A 26507-nucleotide genomic window follows, 5' to 3' on the forward strand; every position below is an offset into this window, starting at 1 on the left:
GTGTTAAATGAGCAAAACAGTTGACCCTGGCTTGATCCAGGTGAGGGTGTTATTGCAATGCTCTTTGGGTAAAAAGTGTCTGTTACAGTGAATGTCAAATAACCATTGACCAGATTTGTGTTGACACACAGATTACCTAGAGATACGGCAGTCAAAACACTCTTGTGTAAGTGTCCCACGATTTGACTTAATTAGTGCAGGAGTCTATAAGCTAATTAAAACGGGCTCTTACTGCCTGCACTGGCACACTCCTTAAAGGTCACATGTCAGCCGTGTGACAAATAGGTGTAAAACTCTGAAACGAAAATATGAAGCAGTTGCGCTAATTGAAATGAGGGAACATCGTCTCAATGACAAGAGCTGGTGATTTCACAGTCGTAAATTTAATTTAAGACAATGTATATAAACTCTGATGTAGCTGATTTATGGGCATTGGTGCGTTTAAAGATGTAGATATTCTTAGGATGAAGTGTGCTGTCAATTAAGCGATGGATGAGACCCGAAGAGCGGCTCTATCCTCCGAGACAGAACAGAGATATGTCTTTAATTACCGGCCGCATGATTTTCTCTCTGTGGTCCTGTCACTGCACTTAAAAGATACATCTGTCTTTCTTCCCACCACAGACGTCCTGCATGCCAAGCTTTTATAAGCATTACATTCAGACATTGTGAAAAATAAGAGGTAGAACAAAAGCTACTCTGAGTTAGTGCAGTGAATGCTGTCATTTTACACAAAGAAAGGGAAGTTAAAAGCAAAGAGGAAGGAGACGAGGACGTGAGAAGGTCTGTCTCTTTATTTGTCGTCTACATATTGCCCTCTCACGAAGACATAATGCAGAACGCAGCCAAAGTCAAATTTAATGTCTCACTATGGTCTCCGGGTTGGTTTCCATGGCAATGTCCCCAGTGTAATCTGATCAAGCCATGTTCGGACACTTGCAGGGTCATGACTTTAAAACACGCTGACATTTTATGACGAAGCAGTTTTGAAAGTGTGTGTGTGTGTGTGCAAACCTGTTCATAGACTCACCACGTTCTCCTTGTTCAGATGGTTGTTGAAGTCTTTTGAGATGATCGCAGCATACTGGAGAAGAACTTTGTTTATGGTCTGGAAAGAGAGTAAAATGTAGATTTAAATATATATATATTTTTTTAAACAGTACAATTTAACTTTGTGAAAGCAATAAGTTGGGTATGTGGTACTGTTATTATTTACAAACCTAAAACACAAATGTACATAAACTACCATTCCAAATGTTGCTGAGAGAAGTCTCTTATGCTGATTAAGACTGCATTTATTTGATAAAAAATACAGTAAAAACAAAAAATATTGTGAAACATTATTACAATTTGAAAGGGAAAGGGAATAAAACTCTTAATATATTCATAAATATGTAAATAAGTAAATGAGGGGAGTAATGATATGTGTCTTCTCAGGACGCCGTAATAGATTTCTCGTGTCAAGTTTGCATGAAATAATCAATGCCTCCTACAAGACCCTTTACCCACAATCCTGTGGGTGGAGAGCTGGTATCAATCTTTCTCTGTCTCTCTCAGTTCATTTGCATTCACAGGAGACATTTACAATAGGAAAATATATAAGCTGGCCTGAAATCTCTTGGACATGGCATATAAAATCTGTTATGTGTATACACTACTGTTAATAGTATAGAGTATCAGCGGTGGAAAGAGTACTGAAAAAACATACCCAAGTAAAAGTACCATTACATACAAAAAATTTAGTGTGAGTAGAGTAAAAAGTACTTGTCCAAAAAACTACTTGAGTAAGAGTAAAAAAGTAGCTTATTTAAAAGTACTCATGAGTAGTGAGTAGTGAGTACTGAGCTGTGGATTCTACCCCTTATAATAAACACTGTACACTACAATTAATAAATTAAAAGAACATTGTACATACTGTAATTCACATTATCTTTTGTTCTTTGTCAGAAAGATTGAAGAATATATATCATCCATCTTTTTTAAATGCATCAAAACAGTACACTCATCACCATTTAAATCATATTGTTAAAAAAACCCAAAAAAAAAACCATTTAGGTGTAAGGCCACGGAACCTGAGCATGCTATTGTTGCACATAAAATATCAATGTTCATAGCTGTGCAACAAATTCAAAAAACCTTTAGAAACTCATACGATAGTTCAGCATCACACACCATGAGATGGGTTAAATAAAGATTTTTAAAAAATACCGAATTTCTCTCCAAAACTTTACGGTGTTTTGATACATAAATGAGAATCACTAATATTATCAGATTACCTCACCTAATGCACTGAAAAAGGCTAAGATAGTGAGCTAACACGAATTACACTGTAATTCCATGCCATTAAATATGTTACAATTTAAACGTAAATGCACATTGTTCTAGAGGGGTGGCATCATCCCTTACATTTTACACAGCTACATTTACTCACATTGTAATGCTGATAAAATAATTTGTATGGAAAATTGTGCATTAAAAAGGGAAGTTATATCCGGGAAACTTTTACAAAAGAAACAAACACACACACAAACAAACAAATGCATGTATCTTTGTAGTCTCGGCAAAGCTGTTTTATCAGCAGCATCCACACACAAAAAAACAAAAGTTGAACATAAAACATTTTTTGCGCATGTGCACTTGCCAAAAGAAGAAGGACTGTATGAATTGGATAAAAAAAAAAAACAAAAAAAACGTTGTTTATTAACGAGCAGTAGTCACACAGAAATGCAGTTCAAGTTAACGCCATGGTTCATAAGGTGCACTGCATACTGAATCTGGCTGCATGACGAGCGCGAGACGCGCCTCTCTATAATGTGATTGTGAAGTAAATGGGAGCAGGAATTCACCGCATTATGAACTCGTCAATTAAGGGAGTTAAATGTCACACCAAATGTCAGACCCTGTAGATAGGCTAAGCCTATATAAATATTATAGTAAGCAGAAATGTGAAATGTACCTTAGCATATTAGTGGAAGACGCTGATATATTGACTGAATTGATGCTTGAAGAATGCACTTCCACAACAGCCATGAGTAGGCCAGCAGTTAAAGTTTTCTATGCGTAATTTGATTTGATGACAGTCACGTGACCGATTACTCGATCCAATCACGTTGATGGATAAAAATAAAATGTATGTCATGTTTTGAGTGTTGTTTCTTGTTCCTGTCTTCTATCTGTCATGTGATCCCCTGGTTTTAGTCTTGTGATCCTGCCATATCTTCCCTTGTCTGTTGTGTCATGTTGTAATTGGTTTATTATTAATTGTTCACAGGTGTCCCTTGTCTTGTCATTAGTATTGTGTGTATTTAAGCCCTCTTGTTTGGCCTGTGTCTTTGTAGTATCTTGTTTTCTAGTCTTGGTTTGTGTGCCTGTTTTAGTTTACAGTTTTCATGCCTTGTCATGCTTTTTCATGCTTTTGTTTTGTGTTTATCTTGTTTTGTAAATAAATTGCGTTTGGGTTCTCACCTCAACTTGCCTCCAGTGGACTTAATCATCACGCCTGGCTTCACAGGGCAAAAACTTTCTGCGTTTTTACATTTTCAAAAAATATCACCCAATATTTATAAGCTGTTTTCCTCATGGGGACCAAAAAATTTTGGTCCCAAGGATTTTGGATATTGCCGTTTTTGTAACATAGAGTATACCTGAACCTCACACACGCACAGACACTGCATTTAAAAAGTTATAAAGATATATTTTGAATAAAACTTTCATCAAAGAATCACGTTTTCCACAAAAATATGAGACAGCAAAATTATATTCAACATTGATAATGATCAGAAATGTTTTTAAAAGGTACTGTAGGTTTCCCCTAAAAGTGTAACACTGTAGTGCTTTCAAAATATTGCTCTATTCATTTGATAATCCTAACCAATATTCACAATTCCTTTTGGTGATACTAGTGGGGCAAAAATTACTGCACATACTACTTGACATTTAAAGAGAATCAAATAATGCTGCAAAAATACAGCCTAAAAAATTCCCAGCCAACAAAGCTAGTCTGGATTTATGCCTAGTTTCAAAGCTTTTCTCCATCATTTGTTCTATTCATCATTTTATGCTCTCAGCTGCCAGGCAACCATATGACAACCTACAGTTAGTGGCGGAAGAACCGTTTTTTTTGTGTGTAAGTGATTATTGTTTTTGATTGGTGTCTTTTAGTATACTGCCACCGAGACTATGCAGCTATGTTTTTACCACATTTAAGGTTTTTTTTATACTTCGTTTTACATCACAGCAACATGCAAAATCACCAATGCACAGCCTCAAAGGACATACTTTATAATCTGATGTTGTCTTACCTTTGCAAATCTGCGCATGAAGTGAGCGAGAGCTTGAGGGTTCGGACACTCCAGCTTCTTAATGATCTCAAAGCTTTGGTTTAACTGCGTGAACACATCCACCACCGAGCAAGAGAAGAGAGCATGTTCTGATGTCTGCTGGAACTGTAATGATAACACAAAAATCAAAACATTAATGATTATGTCCGCCACACAATACAGAGGATGGCATATTTTTTTTATAGCAATTATATATGTTTCTGTTAACCTTAATTTCAGCATTTACTACATAATAGAAGAAATAAAAGAAAGGTTTTGCAGCCTGATTCTAACTTCCCATAAAGTTCTAATATGGTTCTTCAATGATATAGTGATTCAAGAACCCCGGAAGGGCTTCATTATTTTTTTTAAGAATAAGTCACACAAAAATCTAAATTCTGTCAGCTTTAATTCACCATAATGTCATTCCAAACCAATATGACTTTTTTGTGCTCTTTTCCATACAATATACAGATGGTGGACAACCAGAATAAGACTTTTACCGCCGCCGTTCCCGGGGCGGCAAAATTGGGATGTGTATTTGCTGCCTTTTACCACTGAGTGGCGCTGTAATCACAGACTTTGAAAAGTGTCAGTTTATTCTCTTTATGACGTAATCTGCCGCGGCAGTAATCTGAGCTGAGGTCACAGATAAATTCAAGATAAATATTGTGGTTAAACGAATTCAAATTCATTAAATTTAAACAACGTAGACACACGTTAACATTGTGTGCCCAGTTTTTCTATAATTTAGAAAGGCTATGTCAATAGGTTACTTGTCATTTACTTCGTGTTATTTTAATGTGTTTGTAGATTTATTAACTGAAACATAACAGTGAAATAAATTAAAATAGTTTACCGTAAAATTAAAACATTTTCAGGATTTGCAGTTACTAACCGATGTTAGTCGGTTTAGCATTCTTTGTTATATTCAGAATTAAATAGGCTTACATGTTGTTATGATTATCAATTGAATTCTTTAATAAATAATCAACCACAATGCCAATTACTGCCGCAGAAAAAATAAACCAGTCGAATTTCAAAGTCGTTCGCGAAATGACTAGGCTATACCAGGTGGCGCAAGTGACAGGGCAAAACAGCAGCAACTGCGGCATTTTAAAAGGTAAGTTTCCTATCTGTTTATTAAAAAAAAAAAAAAAAAAATAGAGACTGATTGAATATGTAAAAATATAAACAAACAAAGCAGAGAATAAAACAGACTTTTAGGGAAAAAGTATAGGCCTATTATGCTACAACATAATTGGTTAACATTAACGAAAGCAAAATATGTAAAAATACATTTCAAACAAAAATGGTGTAGCAATATTTTAGAACTCCTATAGCCTATATTAAATATTTTATATTTATAAAATAAAATTACCATTCATTTCCCTTTTACATTAAGGACAATTTTTATCCAACAGAATGGCTGAATTTACATCTGCATAATAATAATAATAAATAAATAAACACAAAAAACAGCACAAGGTCTTGTAAAAACACTTTTTGATTTTTTCGACACAATTTCGTTAGCTACAAAAATAGTAGCTACAATATAATTTGTTCATTTTGACACAAGCAAAATGTAAATATGTAAAAAAAAAAATTGTAAACATAAAAAACCTTTTTTTTTTTTTTTTTTTTTGAATTCTAACTTTAAAATGGAGATGACTACCATATCTAATATTGTAGACGTCGGTGAGCAATAATATTCCTCGGGGAGCGTAGAAATTCGTTCACCCTGTCCTTGATCCGCTTGCCGTCACAGCTAGCCATGCGGGGGAATCTCTGGGCAACTGAATTATAAAGTGCCTTACGTTCACAGACAGTCCACGTTTGCCTCTCGAACCATCCCAGTTTGTTGTGGATGCCCACTCTTTACTACACGATAAACACAATGCGTGCAATCACACACACTTAGAACACACATTTTACGCCATTGAATGTCACAATAGGAAAGAAGACTTTGGAAATATGTACGTTAATATTAATGTTAGTAGGGTCGGTTGTGAGTCGGAACCCCCCATACTGTTTAGCCTGCCTCATCTCAGGTGCTGGCTTGAGTTGGCTTAAAGTGGGGGAGGGCGCTTATTTTGCATCTGAATGATATGTGACATTCTAAAACATTTAACGCGTGACGCACACAAACACAACTGAGAATTTTTTTTTTATCTTATCATAAACATTGACTAGTTTATATATATAAACATAAACTAGCCAATGTTTATTATAAGATAAAATGAAAAATGTTTCTCAGTTGTGTTTGTGTGCGTCATTAGTGAAATGTTTTAGAATGTCACACAACATTCAAATGCAAAGTATGCGCCCTCCCCCACTTTAAGCCAACTCAAGCCAGCTCCTGAGATAATGTTAATATTAACATTAATATTACCGTACATATTTCCAAAGTCTTCTTTCCTATTGTGTGACATTCCAACGCGTAAAATGGCGTACCTTGCCCGCAGATCACCAGATCTCAACCCGATCGAACTGGTTTGGCACGCACTAAAAGAGTTCGTCAGACGTGAGGCTAAGCCATGGAACAAAGACGAGCTTCTTCAGGCCATAGTGACTTTCTGGAGAGATCGCCTGACAAAAAACAGCGTGCAATAACTACATCGATCACCTTCAGAAGGTTTTGCCGGCGGTGGTACAGCGCAACGGGGGTTCTACTGGAATGTAGAAATGTAAAATAGGCCTATTGAATTGTTTTCAATATTTTTCTATTGAAATGTTTTGTATTTTTATATTTCATTCATTAAAGGCACAATATGTATTTTTTTTTATTTAAAAATATAAAAAATCACTATATCCATGTTATATATTTTTTAAAGTTGTGTATTTACATTATCCCGACAGTTCCAATTAACTTCTAAATCCAGAGAAATTAATATTTTAATTCGAAGACACGGACCGTGTCTTTATTTCCGTTTTGTCGCCGTCAATGCCGTCATATCCGTGTTGTCTCTGGTTTCCGCTCGTGCTGCCATGGCAACCAGAGCTATGAACCAGAGCCCTCTGATAGTAACCAAACTGACGCGGACAACTGTGTAGTTCGCAATGTCTATTTGCTCGCTGTTGTTGTTTCGTTCAAACATTATGGACCATGGCAAGCAGACTTTGGATAAAAAAGGAGAACTAAACCGAGAATCAATATCAGCGCGGTGTTTTCGAGATGTCGAGAGCTCCCATGGACACTATATAAACGAGAGCTCCACGTCCGAGACTTCGACAACTCCTACATGTACTTTATTAAACAGGTGAGCACATTTACATAAAACTAATCAAGGTTATATAGTTCAACAATGATAAAATGTTAGAATATGATCTGTATGTTATTCTAATGTTGATCTAGCTAGCTTACTGCTAGTCTCATACAGACAAACTAATGTTAACACATAGGCCTACATTTCAACACATTCAAATGCAGTTTAGAGTGATAGTGTAATGTTAGACCAAGTGAAACAGCGCTGCGTTACCTCACAAGTTTAATTTGTCTAATAAACTGACCTGTGAGTAGTAATTCTGCGTGTAGTTCGATAGAATGGAATGTCCATATTCCTTTTATATCCGTGGGACTCGCATCGCGTTTGGAGCTGATAGCTGTCTCTTAGCAATCCCGAACTGCTTCATATCACAGTCATGATAAAAGCATCGATGTATTCAGTAATCCATTATACATTATTAGATCGGTCGGCTTGACGTTGACGACAAAATCCATAATTCATAGCAAATGTTGCGTCATCAATCTACGCCTTTGTTATTGTAAATTAGTGATGCTCCGATCAGCATTTTTGGGGCCGATCACCGATTACCGATCACCAAAATCATGATCTGCCGATTGCCGATCACTGCCGATCACAGAATGGAAATATGATAGAGTCAAGAAAATCTTGAAGAACTACCAATATTTATTTAATTGTAGTTAGAAAACAAGATAACATAAGGCTACTGTAGGCCACCTTTTCCAAATAAGGCACAGTATAATTTTTCAAAACAAAGAGGGGTCAGGCAGACTACAATGGATGTAGTTGAGGAACTAACTACATCAGATCCAAAAAATAAAATAATGACAATGACATTTGAGGTTATTAAAACAGTAAGTCCCGCCCCTCGACTGCCAAAAATAAAAGTGTTCGAGCGAGCAAAATCAGCAGGCGAGAGGAGATCAAGCGCGAGAGTGTGGGGAATGATCATGCGCGCGCGCGAGGGCAGAGATGTCATGCGCCCGCGCAGGGTTTGAATGAGCTCGCGAGTTCCCGTTTCCTCGCGCGTAGATCTGTTATCCTCTCGCGAATGTCATTTACCGCGCGCGCCAGCATCAGTTGTGCGCTCGTTTATAATTGCCATTGAATTGCCGTCATAGGAGAACTCATTTTGCCACTGTTAAGCAAGCTCTGCTCTGCTGTTGTGTTGCCGCGCATGCGGAAAAGTTGCGCGAGTTATTTACGTCACGTGATCGGCTTTTTTGATCGGCGCTTTTGGGGGTTGCCGATCAAGCTATTTTTTGCCAATATCGGCCGATCATGATCGGCGGCCGATCAATCGGAGCATCACTATTGTAAATAGGTTAGCGACCCCTAGTGGAGAAAAAATCCCATATTGTGCCTTTAAAGAAACCTATGCTGACCACAACAACGCGGGACTACTGTATTTCATTCTTAAATATCATACATAACGCAAAATCCAAATGCTGCTTCCTGGCATATGTTAGCTAATAGCAAGTCAATGTTTGAATTAATTTACAATAATTTAGTTTCATTTATTTCAGTGTTAATGTTTGAGTTAAAAAATCCTCTACAAATTAAATTAACACAAAGTCGGCTATAAGAGTCCTTTATAGGCTACGTAAAAAAGCAAAGGGCTTACAGTCTTAACATTTAGGCTACTTTGCTTAAATTCGATACATTTATTTTCAGTAGGGCCTAATAAATTTGTAGGGATGTAATTTCAGTATGCTTTACCAACGCTATGTATTCAATTAAAGTTCCAAGAGGTCTGGTCTCTATATTTCCTTCCCAGCTGACACTAATATGCAAGTGCACAGCAAAAATCACAACTTGTGCTTGCTGCGAACGCAAGTTATTTAAGGTGTCTCAACTGTACACAGTCTACCCTACAGTGTGGATTCGTTACAAGGTTTCATTTAATTAAATTAATGTGCAGCAATTTGTACAAATAGAGTCTATAGGCCTACTATACTGTTGTAGCCATTAAATAATCAGAATATAAAATATTATAATGGTATTTTTTTCCATCTATGTTGAATATGAAAAGTGAACAGCACAAAGATAGGATGCATTATATCGAGAGATGGATATGGAGTGGGTCAGACATGATTTTGACCACTTCATTAAGTTTTGTTTAGTAGAAAACCTTTCTTTAAAGTGAATTTCGTTTTCTATAAATTGTATCTTAATTTTAATCAATTTTTCATCTACTAATTGCCTGGATTGAATAAGTAAGAGAAGCAAATATAACAGACACTAATCATGGAGGCGCCCGCGCGGTCACTTGCATTGCACGTCAGCTGGAGCGCATCTCATCCTCCTAACTTAACGAAACTCAGCGTATGCCTCACACAGACATGAGAAATACACAAAGCTTGAAATGTCTTCAAACGAAATAATTCAAAACGAAAAGAAAAAGGCTACTCTCTGATTATGTCTTTATGTGCATTTCTCTCTAGTTGCGTTCACTACAAATATGGCGATCGTCAACTTCATCTTTGCAGTCGACACTGTCAGAAAACACTAGTTTATTGATAAAAATCAATGCACGCATCACCGGATTTACAAATACACATCTTGCTTGTTGCACGCACACATATTATGTCGAAAAAACTAAATATTATGTTGAAATAAACATCTTTTAGAATATTTGATTAAATGCTGATTGTTGCGCTTGTTCAATTTAATAAAATTAAAACTTTAATTGTGATAATTAAAATAATTGAAAATTAAATATTTAGTGGCCAAGTTTAGCTAATTTATTATATAGGCTATATATGCCTATTGCCTATATTAAGTAGGTCATATTAAGACAAGGCATATATTAAGTTATTTAGCTGTTATGAGAAAAATAAATCTAACGAAATCTAAAATCTAAATCTAATAAATCTAAAAAAAAAATTCTAACGCCAATTCAACATGCCAGAATAAAACCAGATTTTTGAACAATGCGTAACGCCACTCGGCCTGGTGTGCCAAAAAACTACATTTTAAACTTCAATGTTTAATTCAAAACAATCTCAGAACGTATTGTGACATTTTTTTAAAGCAGTAGCCTAGCCTATATACATTAAAGGTAGGGTAGGTAATCCTGTTCAGAAACACTTTTTTTTATACTGGGTGAAATGGTCCTTCCATCCTGATAGTAGTCAATACATTATGTGTTTAGAAAAAGGAATGAAAAAAATCAGACCTCTGTAGCAGCTGCAGGACAGTAAAAACTCTGACCAATCACTGCCATTCGGTGCGAATGTAAAGAACCAATCAGATGCCTTCATGTCTCGTGCCCGCCCCGAGCCCCACTGCGCGCGCTGCCCTGCGTGCACTCATCACATGTCACCGTTCCCGGAAATATTCAGCTCAAAGCACCTGCATATGCAGTCAGCGAAGGCAAACAAGGCAAAAACTATGGAAGTAGAATAATGTCAAATGTTTTTGAAATAAAAAGCCTGTTGAATTGCACTACTTGAAAAAAAATAGGCATTGCATTAACCATGCTTGCATTTTAATGCATTGTATTTTTAGTGCTTACATTTTTATGCGCTGAAATTCAACATGGTTGAATATTTAAGCTGTGAATATTTCAATTAAAAACATTTCAAACACCTTTTCATTATTAAAAATTCAATAATCCATATTCACCTTTCATATATTCACTTCCAAAATATTCAAACTGTTTAAAAATACAACCAATAATATTCAACAGGCAATTTTCGGTCCATTTTATTTCGCTTTGCAAATTCGCTTCCACAAATTCAGTGGTTCAAATTCGACAGTAAATTCAACATTGACGTCCAGGAACTGCAGGAAAAGCAGTAGATTGCCGAGCATACTCTCCATCTGCTGTTAGTCGACCTCACCATCAGATGGTGCAAAAGCGCTTGTTGTTGACGAAGACATTCATTCATAAAATGAAAATGATTATCTGTGTCAGTATATGCGGAAAAGATGATAAACACACAAAAGCTGTGTTTATGTTTCATTCAATAACTTCATTGTTACTTTCCCTGTGTATTCTACATGTCATCAGCTTTCTCTACCATGAACAGGATTATAATCGGTTTCCCTCAATACCTCATACTCAAGGATTTCCCTTCCGTTGATAGTGATATGAAAGACCAATCTTGCACCTTATTAGGGAAGTAGGCTGTAGGCTATTATATAGGCTACAGGCAAGAAGATGGACTCAGAATATGAACTTAACGCGCAAAGTTTCATGCTGAGCGTTTCGTGATATACTGGCATAAAATCAACACATACATATATATATATATATATATATATATATATATATATATATATATATATATATATAGTATGCATACGTGTATTGCATTAGCTTAAACTGTCACAACACTTGCATATTGTCCTCCTATTGTTAGTTTAACTGTAAATCGCTTTGGATAAAATCGTCTGCTAAATGACTAAATGTAAAAATTGGCTTGACATTGGACATTCGCACATTTAGGGACCGTCTCTAAAGTTGCATACAACATTGGCATACACGTTTCTAACTTCAATAGCAAACTTAAATTTATTTGAATAAATATCAAAAATCCAAAGGGTGCGCATTATGCCTGACACTAAATGAACACTTTACAGTTGGTTTTATGACTGTAAGTCGTTCTATTCAAATGCTATCGGAGTTAGAAACGTGTATACCAAAGTCGTATACACTTTAGAGACGCTCCCTAAATGTGCGAATGTCCAACATCAAGCCAACTTTATGCCAGTCTATCACTGGGAAACGCTCAGCATTAAGCTTTGCGCGTTATTCTGAGTCCATCTGTTTGCCTGCGAGTTTGGTCTTTTACATCACTGTAGTCCATTAAGCTACGTTAAGCGTTGTATATGTCCAGCAGGGGAATCCTTAAGTATTGAGGGAAACCCTAATAGCCTGCATGCAGCACATCGCCACAATATAAAGTTATAGCAACTAAACAACCAAGAGAAATATATGTCAACCTAAAAAATGTAACATTGGATCTGTATATCCGCATCGGGGAATAACATTATAATCTCGTTCACGGTAGAGAAAGATGCATGTAGGCTAGACAGGTAAAGTAACCGTGAAGACACTGAATTTAACATAAAACAGCCGTCATAATAATCACAAATACACTTACATTGCTGTAAATGAGTTTTATGAATGAATGACTTGTTCTAACTGTTGCTGGTCTTCAACAAGCGCTTTTGCACCATCTGATGGTGAGGTAGACTAACAGCAGATGGAGAGTATGCTCGGCAATCTACTGCTTTTCCTGCAGTTCCTGGACATCAATGTTGAATTTACTGTCGAATTTGAACCACTGAATTTGTGGAAGCGAATTTGCAAAGCGAAATAAAATGGACCGAAAATTGCCTGTTGAATATTATTGGTTGTATTTTTAAACAGTTTGAATATTTTGGAAGTGAAATATGAAAGGTGAATATGGATTATTGAATTTTTAATAATAAAAAGGTGTTTGAAATGTTTTTAATTGAAATATTCACAGCTTAAATATTCAACCATGTTGAATTTCAGCCCATAAAAATGTAAGCACTAAAAATACAATGCATTAAAATGCAAGCATGGTTAATGCAATGCCTATTTTTTTTCAAGTAGTGCAATTCAACAGGCTTTTTATTTCAAAAACATTTGACATTATTCTACTTCCATAAAAACTACTTCCTCGGACCCTGCCCGCACTCTTGAACGACCTCCTCTGCTTCGCCCTCAACCCCGGACCTGTCCTCGAGCCGACGATGCGGTACTTTTCTCCGGACTCGGAGTGTACGTTAGTCTTCATTAGAGTCAACAATGTTTTCATCATGGAAACTCTTACATGCAAAACACCATATATGTTATGAATCTTACACGAAATTCATCTTCATCACAGTGTAACTGATGGTAATGGAAAAACGTGTATCAATGCAACCTGTTTTAGTTTTGCCTTATAAATATAGCTCGTTACCGAATGAAACTTTACCATTATCGATATGCTAGCTTGATAGTGAGTACTAAAAGAAATCTTATTTGTTTATATTCATAGTGATAAAGTTAGGTATTTTATTACATGTGATTCTGACATGATGTCACTGTATGTACTGCGCTCCTTCCTCTCCACTCGTCTCAGGTAATAAATGCGTCTTGTTCCTGCCTGAGCGTTTGGCGTCGCGCGTTCATGTGTTTTGGGGGCGTGGCTTTGGAAGGAGCTCAGAAGGGAGGGGGTGGAGTGAATGGAAATAATGAGCTGTGTTTATTGCAGATTAAAAGGTCTACAGTCACTCGATTTTTAAATTTTCTTTTTCAGAGTACTTACATTTTAATTATGTATTGGTATATAAAGACAGTTTAAACAAATTTGGAATGTTTTTTTTTTAGAAAAATGATTACCTACCCTACCTTTAAGGGCATTGAAACCAGGATCTTAACTAAAACGCGTTCCGCGTAATCTCTCAAAAATTATGCCACACTACTCCATGTATTTTTTTTTTTTTTAAGGAGTAATGACCTGCAATTTTCACTTTTCCACGAGAATCAATGTATGTTATGATTACCTAACGATTATACACTGGCCGGGAAGCTGATATTTAAAAGTGAAGCGTTTGTTTACCCCAGGATTCGTAAACCAGCGCGCGTGCACGCGCACTAATATACGAGATTTTAATTTCAGCCCCGACTTGACGTCATGACGGGGCAAGATATACCATATATGGACACCGCAGACCTGCCGCAGGAAGCCCGCCCCTCTCCCCCTCATATTCAGTTCAGTCGAGAAAGATGCAGAAACGTAGTGCACACGTGAGTTGCTCTGTTGTTGACTGCCAGAATCAACATGTAAATGTGTTTTCTCTACCAAGAACGGACCAAGCTGTCAGGGACCAGTGGATTAAATTCATTTTTAATGACGCGGTTCCTACAACCCTTCCCACTGGCTTAACGTTAGGTGTCTGTGCTGTGCTAAACATTGTACGCCGGAATCCTTCACAAATTTGGGGCAATATCAGGGGAAGTTGGCATCGAAGCTCGGGAAAAAGGGGCCATTTTCAACAATCAGAGACTTGCCTGCAATTGAAACGGTAAGAATGTGTTTTTATTGCTCTACTGTGTGTAACAAACAGCAGCTAACTGCTAATGCGGCTATTGTATGCTAGCGGGAGTATTAGCTTCGAGGTAAACATGGGGAATGGCTGCTAACGTTACTTTGCAAACAACAAATGACTGAGATCATCATGAATTCGGCTATTGTATATTGATTGCCTAACGCTTATATATGAGGCGCCGTCTAGTTTGTGTGTGTGTGTGTGCTCGCGTCTTATATGAGTATGTGCGCGAGTTTGTGTGTGTGTGCTCGCGTCTCATATGAGTATGTGCATGGAGAGTTCATATACATGTATGTGTGACTACTTAGTATATATGTATGCAAGCGTGTTTCATATATGTGTGTGTGAATGAAGTTTGATTTAAGCCTTAAACGGCGCCTCATACTTATACACTGGCCGGGAAGCCGGTCGCGGCCAGGTCGGGTTCATTCACAACTTGCGCCATGTCATTTTGGAATGATATGTAAAGCGTTACCTGCGGTGTCAACCCCCCTCCTTCCTGCCACCAATCAATGCGCCCCTCATTTGCATTATTATAATGACCGTCCACGACAGCCAAAATATCGCATCAGATCTCGCGATACAATAATGCCTTCAGAAATAAGGGTCTGAGGAGCTCTGTGTTTATTTTTTTTCCACTTTTTTTTTTTAGAAGTGCCTGAAAGACTATAATAGAGCGTTGGGTATCCAAGGTAACACGAGGTCATGACTCCTTTAAGGACTGCTTTTGAAATCACTATAAATTACTATGCAATTGTATCGCTCACGAGAGCTCTTCATTTATCTAATTCCTCAATAGAATAGTAAAAATATTCAGCGTCATTGCTCCTAATATCGTCTCTATTTTTAACTTTTGATTCTATTTTTTCAGTTCTAAAATTGATTCTATCTTTGGTTCTATTCTGTTGTAGCCTAATAGGCCTATTTATATATATGAAAAATATGCCTATTAGGCTTAGGGTTTTATATTTAACCCACTTACATTTTAAAATACGGCAATTGCTGCTGTTTTGCACAATGTCCCTTTGCGCCACCTGGCGGTCATTTCGGGAACGACTTTGAAATGCGGCTGGTTTATTTTCGCCGCGGTGATTTCGCCGCGGCAGCTGGCGCGGCGGTAATAGGCATTCTGGTTGTCCACCATCTGTACAGTACAGTTCAAAAGTTTGGTGTCAGTAAGAATTTAATACTTCATAATAATAATACTTTTATTTGGAAAATAATTATCCAAAGTGACAATGAAAGCATTCATAATGTAAAGTTTTCTACTTCAAATAAATACTGTTCTTTCGAACTTTCTATTCATCAAAGAATCCTGAAAAAAATCTATGTGGCGAAATCCTACAGAGCCGCGGGACAGGCAGCTGCCTCACTGCATTCCATGGCCACTCTGCAGGTCTACAAGGTCCAGATGCTCAGGGACATGCATGAGGGTAGGACTGACCCAGGGCTCTTTGATGAGCTGCGTGCCGCCACTGACCTCGCTCCCTGAGTCAGGTGATGGCCACTAACGTGGTCCAGGCGAGACACCTGTGGCTGAACCTGGCCGATATGCGGGATGCCGAGTGGACCCGGTTCCTCGACACCCCCATATCCCAGGCCGGCCTCTTCGGCGGTGCGGTTGAGGACTTCGCCCAACAGTTCTCAACCACCCAGAAGCAGACTGAGGCGATAAAGCACATACTGCCCCGACGGCCCGCTGCTGCCTCCACCCAGCCGTCGGCACAGGTTCCTCAGTCTGCTCGCCACCGAGGGCGCCCTCCCGCACGGTCCCAGCAGCAGCCTTCACCCGGGCCGCGTCGTGGAGGAAGCCGCAGGAAGGCGCCCCCGCCCTCTCCAGCCCCGCTAAACACCAGGCCAAGCGGCGCTCCTGAGACGGGCAACTCAGGGATGACTGTCAGTTCTTCGCAGGAGGTGGTAGCAGGACCACTCCTTCTCCTCCTAACCCTAATGTGGTTAAAGAAAGAACTGACACCCTCATCCCTGAGCCACAGAGTTCTCGGACGATAGTGCGCGCCACCCACGGGTCCCACCACTATCGCCCTCCTTTGTCACAGAGTTCTCGGATGACAGTGCGCACCGCCCACGGGCCTCCCCACTCTCATCCCCCTCTGTCGCCAGACCCCTGGCAGAGCAGATCCCTTTGGAATGCTGGTCCTTCCCTGGTCTCCTCTGTCAGGACGCGGCTAATGACCCACACCGGGCCGCTATGCCACCCACGTCCGGGCCGGTCATTCCGCTTCGCTGCACCACCGAGGGGACGTCTGTGGTTCGCATGACCCCGCTGGTACAGTTTTTGGGAGCCTGGCTAGAGCTTCCCAACCTGTCCCGCTGGGTCGCCCAAACTATCAGGCTTGGCTATGCGATTCAGTTCGCACGGTCTCCTCCCCGCTTCAGGGGAGTCCGCTTCACTATGGTCGGTGGCAATGCCCCTATAATGAGAGCGAAGGTTGCTACCCTACTGGTGAAGGGTGCGATCGAGACCATCCCTCCAGCCGAAATGAGGTCCGGGTTCTACAGCCCCTACTTCATTGTCCCAAAGAAATCCGGTGGGTTACGGCCAATCCTGGACCTGCGCGTCTTGAACCGCTCCCTTCACAGGCTGCCGTTCAAGATGCTCATGGCCAAAATGCATTTTCGAATGTGTGCGGCCACAGGATTGATTTGCAGCGATTGAGCTGAAGTACACCTACTTCCATGTCTCCATTCTACCTCGACACAGACAGTTCCAACGGTTTGCTTTCGAGGGGCAGGCATACCAGTACGCGGTTCTCCCATTCGGGCTAGCCCTGTCTCCTCGCGTCTTCACGAAGGTCGTCAAGGCAGCCCTTGTTCCTCTACGGGAACACGGGGTTCGCATCCTGTGATCTCGACGACTGGCTGATCCTAGCTCACTCTCGAGACCAGGTTTGCGAACACAGGGACCTAGTGCTCCGGCACCTAGCTCGTCTGGGCCTTTGGGTCAACTGGGAGAAGAGCAAACTCTGCCCCGTGCAGAGGATCTCTTTTCTCGGTATGGAAATCGACTCGGTCGCCATGTGCGCGCAGCGTATGAGCGAGCGCGCGAGCGCAGTCACTGCTGACTTGCCTCCGCCAATTCGAGGGCAAGAGTACGGTTCCACTGAAACTATTTCAGAGGCTCCTGGGGCATATGGCATCCGCAGCCGTAGCAACGCCGCTCGGATTGCTTCATGAGACCGCTTCAGCACTGGCTTCGCGATCGAGTCCCGTGGTGGGCATGGCAACACGGCACGCTCCGAGTACCAGTGACTCCGGCCTGCCGTCGGACCTTCACCCCGTGGACGGACCTCAGCTTTCTACGGGCCGGAGTGCCCTTAGAATGAGTTTCCAGGCATGTTGTTGTATCGACAGATGCCTCCACCACGGGCTGGGGCGCCATGTGCAATGGACATGCGGCTGCGGGCTCCTGGACAGGACCCCAGCACCTTTGGCATGTCAATTGCCTCGAGTTGCTGGCTGTACGTCTCGCCCTGCACCGCTTCCATGTGTTGCTCAGGGGTCAGCACGTACTAGTCCGATCAGACAATACCGCGACAGTAGCGTACATCAACAGACAAGGTGGTCTACGCTCCCGCCGTATGTCGCAACTCGCCCGCCACCTCCTCCTATGGAGTCAGAAGCATCTGAGATCGCTTCGTGCCATTTATATTCCGGGAGACCTGAACTGTGCAGCCGACAAGCTCTCACGACTTCGGCCTCTCCCCGGCGAATGGAGACTCCATCCCCGGTCGGTTCAGCTGATTTGGTATCAGTTCGGGGACGCTCAGGTAGATCTGTTTGCCTCCCACGACTCGTCCCACTGCAACCTGTTCTATTCCCTGACCGAGGGCACGCTCGGTACGGATGCACTGGCGCACAGCCGGCCGCGGGGCCTACGCAAGTATGCGTTTCCCCCAGTGAGCCTTCTTGCACAGACCCTATGCAAGATCAGGGAGGACGAGGAGCAGGTCATCTTGGTTGTGCCACACTGGCCCACCCGGACCTGGTTCTCCGAACTTGTACTCCTCGCGACAGCACCTCCCTGGCCAATTCCCCTGAGGAAGGACCTTCTTTCTCAGGGACAGGGCACCCTATGGCACCCTCGTCCCGATCTTTGGAACCTCCACGTGCTGGACGGAACGAGGCAGGTTTGAGTACCCTACCGCCAGCGGTGGTGGCTACCATCACTTCCGCTAGAGCATCGTCCACGAGACATGCCTATGCGTTGAAGTGAATGAATGAATGAATGAATGAGGCATTTATATAGCGCTTTCATATGTACTACTGTACACCCAAAGCGCTTTACAATCATATCAGGGGATCTCTCCTCAACCACCACCAGTGTGCAGCATCCACTTGGATGATGCGACGGCAGCCACAGTACAACGGCGCCAGTGCGCTCACCACACACCAGCTATAGGTGGAGAGAGGAGAGAGAGTGATAGAGCCAATTCAATGTAAGGGGATTATTAGGAGGCCATGATTGGTAAGGGCCAATGGGTGGAATGTGGCCAGGACACCGGGGTTACACCCCTACTCTTTACGAGAAATGCCATGGGATTTTTAATGACCACAGAGAGTCAGGACCTCGGTTTTACGTCTCATCCGAAAGACGGTGCTCTCTGACAGTATAGTGTCCCCGTCACTACACTGGGGTGTTAGGACCCACACAGACCACAGGGTGAGCACCCCCTACTGGCCTAGTGGAACCTCTTTGTCAACTGGTGTTCTCTTCACCAAGAAGACCCCCAGAGATGCCCGATCAGTGTCGTGCTTTCCTTCCTGCAAGAAGGGTTGGAGCGAAGGCTGTCTCCCTCCACCCTGAAAGTGTATGTTGCCGCCATTGCCGCACATCACGATGCAGTCGAAGGTAAGTCCGTTGGAAAGCACGACCTGGGGCCCGTTTCACAAAACTATTTTAGACCGGTCTATAGTGTTAGACAAGTCTAAAATTTGCTCATAGACTAGTCTAATGCAAGGTAGAATGTATCACAAAAATAAAGACTGACTTAATTTAGACCAAAAAAATTAGACACCTTACCCCCAGGCTAACTTAGGTCTAAAGGGGGTCGCACACCGGACGAGAAGCGCAGTGCCGCACCGCGTCGCGTCTAGGACAACTCGAGGTATCGCACACCGGACGCTCATTTTCTCAGTTTATTGTTATGTTTAAGGGCATTATGGAATTAAGATAATGTCTGTACTATGTTATGATTGTACTGTACAATTAAATACAATCGTTGCAAACTAAAGTCTGCAGTCTGAACACTTTACCTCAGAGTGTCCGTTAACTGAATGAATTGAGAATATCACCTGAAAATCCGATAACATCAGCAGTTTTCATCCACGCAGCTGATTTCTGTAAATAAATGTAAAACTAAATGGATATTGCAGGACAGGGTGAAGTCAGTATATACATTAAAGGTTGGGTAGGTAGGAATTGTCTAAAAAACATCTTTTCCAAATTTGTTTAAACTTTATTTATATATCAATACATAATTAAAATGAAAGTACTCTGAAAAAGAAAGTATAAAAATCAAGTGTCTGTAGACCTCTCACGACTGTTTTAAAGACAGCTCATTATTTCCATTCACTCCACCCCCTCCCTTCTGGGCTCCTTCCAAAGCCACGCCCCCAAAACACATGAACGCGCGACTCCGACCGCTGAGCTGGAAGACGCATTATATAACTGATGACGGCGGATAAACAGTTATCGCACATTCACTGGTAGGGACGAAACATCAACAATATGCTTTACATTGACTATGGCCTGCCCATACTTTGACTACAAACTTGGTCCTCAAATCATTACGTATTTTGCAATACATGTAATGTAACTTCATAACGTTGCACTCTTTCTATAAGTTATAAATAGCTAGCAAGATAATAATGGTAACGTTACAGTATGTAAGTAATTATTCTAGCCATGTGAAATGCTTAATAAGGTTTGCTAGTACATTATTTCAGCAACATGACAAGCCAGTGAATTAGCAGGTTTCAATTGTTGCTTTGCACAGTGCGTGACATTTTATCTGTATGCTATGTTATGCGGCTAGAGGTTTGACACTGAGTCAATGGGCTCCGACGGGCTTGTTTATCGTCATCTGTCTTTTTCCGTTTACCTGTCTTTGTTGTATGAGCTGGTGCCACTCAAGAAATTGGCAGTTTTGGTTGTTTGTCCGCCATTAGCACAGCTGCGCGGCACACCGGCTATCTTGATTTTGAATGACGGTACGCGCTGTGCGAGAGAGGGGGGTGATCAGCGCGTACACAAGCATGATTGACACTGCTAAGACACTCCTCCTGGCTCTGATTGGTTGTTTCTTACCGGGAGCGGTGTATTTCTGCAAATGGCAATAGGACCACTGGGAGGAGCCAGAGGAGCTTGATTTTTTCACAGATTATCTGTCTCATATTCTACTGTCAGGACATAATGACAGTTTTAACAAATATGTAAAAAATAAATTTTTACAGAAGTTACCAACTGCAGCTTTAACGACGATTTGAGACAAATATGAGGCAAAAATGTAAATGGCGCTCTCTGGCGCGGCAGGATTTTGAACAAGGTCCTGAGCCGTTGCTGGGCGCCGCGGACAGACGCCGAATGGTGCCGCCGGTTTGCACTGCGTTGAGATTTTATGCAACAGAAACTTTTCTGAATGCTGTTGGTGACACAGTGGGTCTCAGCAAGGCTTCTGTGTCACGGGTGGTAACGTTATACAGGGTATCTTGTACCATGTTTTTGTATCTTTTCTGTACGTCTTTAACGCTCCGCTCAACTATCGGATTAACGCTGTTAACTGTCGTAGCAATCTTTTTCCAAATTAAACATTTATTCTTGTTACTACATTCTCCACTAAATTTCCCAAGTAAAATGTCCTTGTAACTGTTATACTTCTCCAACAAACACATATTTTCCGCTGGGGTAAACTGCGCTGAGCGGTTGAATGCGCTTACTCGATCCGCCATGTTTTTTTTGTTTTGAAAAGTGTCTTATTTTACCCAGAATGCATTGCAGTGTAGTCCTACTTAAGATAGTCAGAGTCTTAAGTGCTTTGTGCAACGGTCTGATTTAGATGTCTATCTGAAGTCTGACTAACTACTATATCTAAGCCATAGTCAAAGTCTATCTTTGTGAAACCGGCCCCTGATCATCAGGTTCCTGAGAGGAGCGAGGAGACTGAATCCTCCTCGCCCTCCTCTCGTACCCTCTTGGGACCTCTCAGTGGTGCTAACTGCCCTGCAGAGTGCTCCCTTTGAGCCTCTGCAATCAGTGTAACTTAAGCTCCTGTCAATGAAGACAGCGCTCCTGGTTGCATTGGCCTCCATCAAGAGGGTAGGGGACCTGCAGGCATTCTCTGTTGACGAAGCATGCCTGGAATTCGGACCGGCTAATTCTCACATGATCCTGAGACCCCGGCCTGGATACGTGCCCAAGGTTCCCACCACCCCCTTTCGAGACCAGGTGGTGAACCTGCAAGCGCTGCCATCGGAGGAGGCAGACCCAGCCTTGGAACTGCTCTGTCCAGTACACGCCCTCCATGTTTACTTAGACAGAACGCAGTGTTTCAGGACCTCAGACCAGCTCTTTGTCTGTCATGGTGGGAAGCTGAAGGGAAAGGCTCTCTCCATGCAAAGGTTGTCTCACTGGATAGTGGACGCCATTGCTTTGGCATACCAGCAGCAAGGTCGACCGTGCCCCCTTGGCCTCCTCTTGGGCTGTAGCGCATGGCGCCTCGCTGACAGACATCTGCAGAGCTGCAGGCTGGGCGACACCTAACACATTCGCGAGATTCTACAATCTCTGAGTGGAGCCAGTTTCTTCTCATGTACAGTGTACTCGCTTCAACCAGCCGGTACTAGATTCTGCTCAGGTGTCTTTGCTTGCTCGCCATTCCTCTACACGGGCGGGATATGTGCGAAATTCTCCTCAGGTGAGCCTAATAAGCCCTGAGTTTCCTACAGCGCTGTTGATGTCAACGCCAGAGTTATGCCTCCGGCAGCTTTCACGTTGGCCAGGTGCCTCCATGTGCATGGTTCCCCCTCTGGGCGACCCCCACAAGTGTATTTCCACTGTAAGCCTCTCTGAGCATGTGTCTTTCACTTGGCAAGCCAGCTTGCCACCCCTGGGGTTGAAATATTCCACCTGCGACTGGACACCCCAGTGTTTCTCCATATCCAGCCCCTCCGGGTCATATGTGTATTCTTAAGTATATACCCACGAGGTAGGGCGTAGTTATGCATGCAAAACCCGCAGACCCAAGGCATTTCCATTGCCATTGGCTCGTTTTCTATATCTCGAAGGTGATAGGCTTTCTATGCGAAACCCCCATTTCGTCGTCACTGACGTAACGTCTCCATTCCCACTCAGGGAACGAGGGTTACATACGTAACCGAGACGATCATGTGACCCTAAAGACTGGAGTAATGATACTGAAAATTCAGCTTTGGATCATAGGAAAAAATGACATTATAAAATATATTACAAATAGAAAACAGTTCTTTTAAATTGCAATAATATTTTACAATATTTCTGTTTTTACGGTATTTTTTACTCTGTTTTGGTCCTTTTTTTTTATAGTAAAAATCTTACCAACCTCAAACTTTTGAACGGTTGTGAAAGTGAAAGGACACTTTTTTGGGGTGAACTATTCAATATTGGTTCTACCTACAACCAATAGGCTAAACTGAAGAATCTATAATTAAATATCAAGGAATGATATTGGTTTGTGATGAGAAGATGCTGCCAGCAAGCACTGAAGATGTTTTTAAGAAGACAGCTCTGGTATGATTCAGCGCCTTTGGGAATGCTTGCCAACATAACCTATGACACAATTAACCTGCACTTCTGCCCTTATTCTCCAGGGGCTTCTGCCAATGAGCACAAGCCTAATAATCATTAGACAATTAACTCAAAGTGCTGCTCCATTAGCATCTTAATGTAGAGCTGAATCTCACAAGACTTGAACCCGAGTGCAGCTAAACATCTAAACACAGTTAGCAACCCACTACGCTCATGTAATCTTAGCACTAGCACTGCCTATAAATAAACTCCAGCTCTGCTGTAGGAGGAAAAAAACACATTTTAACACTGTTTTCATTGCTCTGCAACACTAATCTGCATCTGAAAATGCTCATGTGTAATTATATTTGTCAGTGTCACATATCACATATAATAATGTGGCCGTTCATCACAGCAGTGGATAATGTGCAGGCCAATATTAACAGCACTAAATGGTTTGTGTTTTTTCACCGCAACCAGTTTCAGGTGAACGAAATTAGCATATGAAACCAATCATGCCGGTGATTTGTTTTCGTCAGTGAGGGGAACATTGAGCAGGATAAATGTGTGTTTTTGTACAGCCTTACAGTAACAGCAGCTCATTTTTACATCAGTCCAATCAGAAGCATTTGTTCGGTTTATTTCACGAACACTCATCAGCCTAATGCTTTCAATTAACCAGTTTACCAGCACGTCAGATTCCATTCATCGTGTTTATGTCTGTGCTATGAGAAAAACACATTGCTTAATAAATTCTCAGCGCAAATGCCATTCAAGAGAACAATATCTCCTATCCAAAGAGAGAGCATATTGAATTGAAATTGTTATAAACTTGTTCAAATGCCTTCAACTTATGTCAGAATGACTGGATTTATGAGATGAACATGAATGCCACTACCCAGCTAACAACATTTTCCAAGACATTTTGCTAACATTCCTGTTAAGTTATAAAAACGTTATTTCTAAATGTTCAAATGTCCAGTTTTTTAAATGTTTTAAAAGTAAAAACTTTAGACGAATGTCCAACTGAAACATTAACGATGTATAAATAATGTTTATGTTTTAACATTTGTTCATAACTTTGAGAGAAAGTTTGCCAAGGTTTTGAGGACACTCTCCTGCATGTTAGCTGGGTACAGTATTGTTTTTACTAGTAAAAACTCAGGATTTTGAGCTATGACTTCAGTTTGAAGTGTCAAATAAGAAACATGGCAACTGATATTGATTATATTTAAGTTTAGTCTACATGCATTTGTGTACTGATTATGAATAACAGCAAATAGCTTGCCAGAAAATACTAATTTAAAAGGTTGTGACAGGCTACATTTCTCATTATTATAAGGACAGAATAAAAATGATTAAGACAAGAAATCAAGAATTAATCATATACCCAAATCATTTCCTTTGCACTTTATTTTGTTGTTGCACTAAAAAGTGTCCGATCTTTGTTTGGTATGTCAAAAAAGAGGATGAAATAAACTCATCCTGTGCTTTCATTTTATTCTGACGAATCATAATTCAAATAGTAATAGGAACTTCACAGGAGCGCTTTGAAGGCAGCATACAAGCAAAAGAGAAATGCAGCATTTAGCGTTAATGTGACGTTTAGATGGTAACGGCAGCGTTAGACTATTTGCCAATTTACAAATGAAAAGCTCTACTGAAGCAAAGTAACAATCCGAAAAACTCACCCCATCTTTTTTATCTCTCTCTAGAGCTCCGTTAACAAAATCCATCGCTACATCTTCATTTTCATCCAACCACTGGATAACAAACGGCTCAAACCACCTGCAGAGAGAGAATAAAGCAGTGTAATAAAGGCTTTGGATGTGAACGCTTTTGACGCCTCAGACTGAACCTGTAGAAAAGAGCCTATCACAAAATGTTATACATGCTTTTTTTCCACCCTATTTCATCATCCACGAGATGTGAGAAACAAATTATGTGCCAAAACTATTAAAGCATTTTTGTTCATTGAAGCTTAAAGCAAATGATAAATATTAGATGAAAAATATACATATAACGAAAATGTTAAATGTTGCCTTTTAAACAGTAAAATTACAAAACTGAAAATAGCTAAAACTGAAATTAAATAAAAGAAATTAAACCTAAATACTGTTATGACAACATAAGCTTTTACATTGCTTTAACTTACATTGCTTTAACAATGTTCAACTTTTTTATGTTACACAAGATTCAACAAAATGTTTTAAGTCAATTTAATGCAATTTAAGTTGATTGTACTTAAAAGGTTAAGGCAGCAACTTTTGCTTTTACAGTGCAGTACTGTATACTGTATAAAAAACAACATAAAATGGTAAAAACTAAAAAACTAAAATTAAAACAAAAAATGGAAAAATCTAATTCAAGCACGCTTGTGGGCACAGCACTGTTTACTCAAATAAACACAATTAAATGCTTTGACTCGTACAGATGGAAAAAAGTGTGTTACAGATAAAGAAATGCAGTAGAGGAGACTGTCTAAATCTGTTTGAGACGTTCAGCAACAGTATAAACATAGTCTTATAGTTCTGAAAACATTTCACTTGCAATAGACAAGTATTTGGTCAGCAGAAATGAGACAAACATATTTTTAAATCAAGTAAAGCGTTGTAGATGGCCTGTGGCAGGCAGAATCACACTAATAGCTCTGCTAATGTAATGAACCTGCGCTAGCTGTTTACTCAGATTGAGACGGTTTGCAGTAACTCACTGTTTTTGACAGTAATAAGGGAATTAATATGATGGCATTTAGCTTGCTATCTTAAATATTGATCTGGATTGTGACGGTTTCCTAACCACACATTCACAGATAAGACCCTGATTGCTCAGGAAAGCTGCAGATAGATATATCTACGGAGTGTTTTTTCATCTAGGTGTAATTTGTACAGCGATTTCTCATTTGCAGTATGTCCCTGGATGTTAGAACGACATTTAGCAGATGTTCTTGCCGACATTTATGGGTTTAAATGTACATGCATTAATTTTGCGCAATTTTATCAGATGCTTGTTCACAAATATGACATTTAAAATGCAATGTTTTCCAGCAGTGCTCTCTCTCAGACATCTCAGAAACATACGCAACTTATG

The 26507-nt window shown here is 40.6% G+C and overlaps 1 protein-coding gene across 2 annotated transcripts in view; it reads right to left on the reverse strand.

Annotated features, from left to right (window-relative positions):
- The window catches only part of unc13c (unc-13 homolog C (C. elegans)), a 229937-nt gene that overhangs the window by 59427 nt on the left and 144003 nt on the right, over positions 1–26507 (reverse strand). For both annotated transcript variants that reach the window (XM_082182828.1, XM_082182829.1), the window contains exons 20-22: positions 25109–25205; positions 4302–4445; positions 1031–1108 (exon numbers count right to left, since the gene is read on the reverse strand). In XM_082182828.1, the coding sequence (XP_082038954.1) occupies positions 1031–1108; positions 4302–4445; positions 25109–25205 (319 nt within the window). The remainder of the gene's footprint in view (positions 1–1030; positions 1109–4301; positions 4446–25108; positions 25206–26507) is intronic.

The sequence above is a fragment of the Leuciscus leuciscus genome, assembly GCF_965113295.1.
Source record: "Leuciscus leuciscus genome assembly, chromosome: 10".
Taxonomy (NCBI): domain Eukaryota; kingdom Metazoa; phylum Chordata; class Actinopteri; order Cypriniformes; family Leuciscidae; genus Leuciscus; species Leuciscus leuciscus.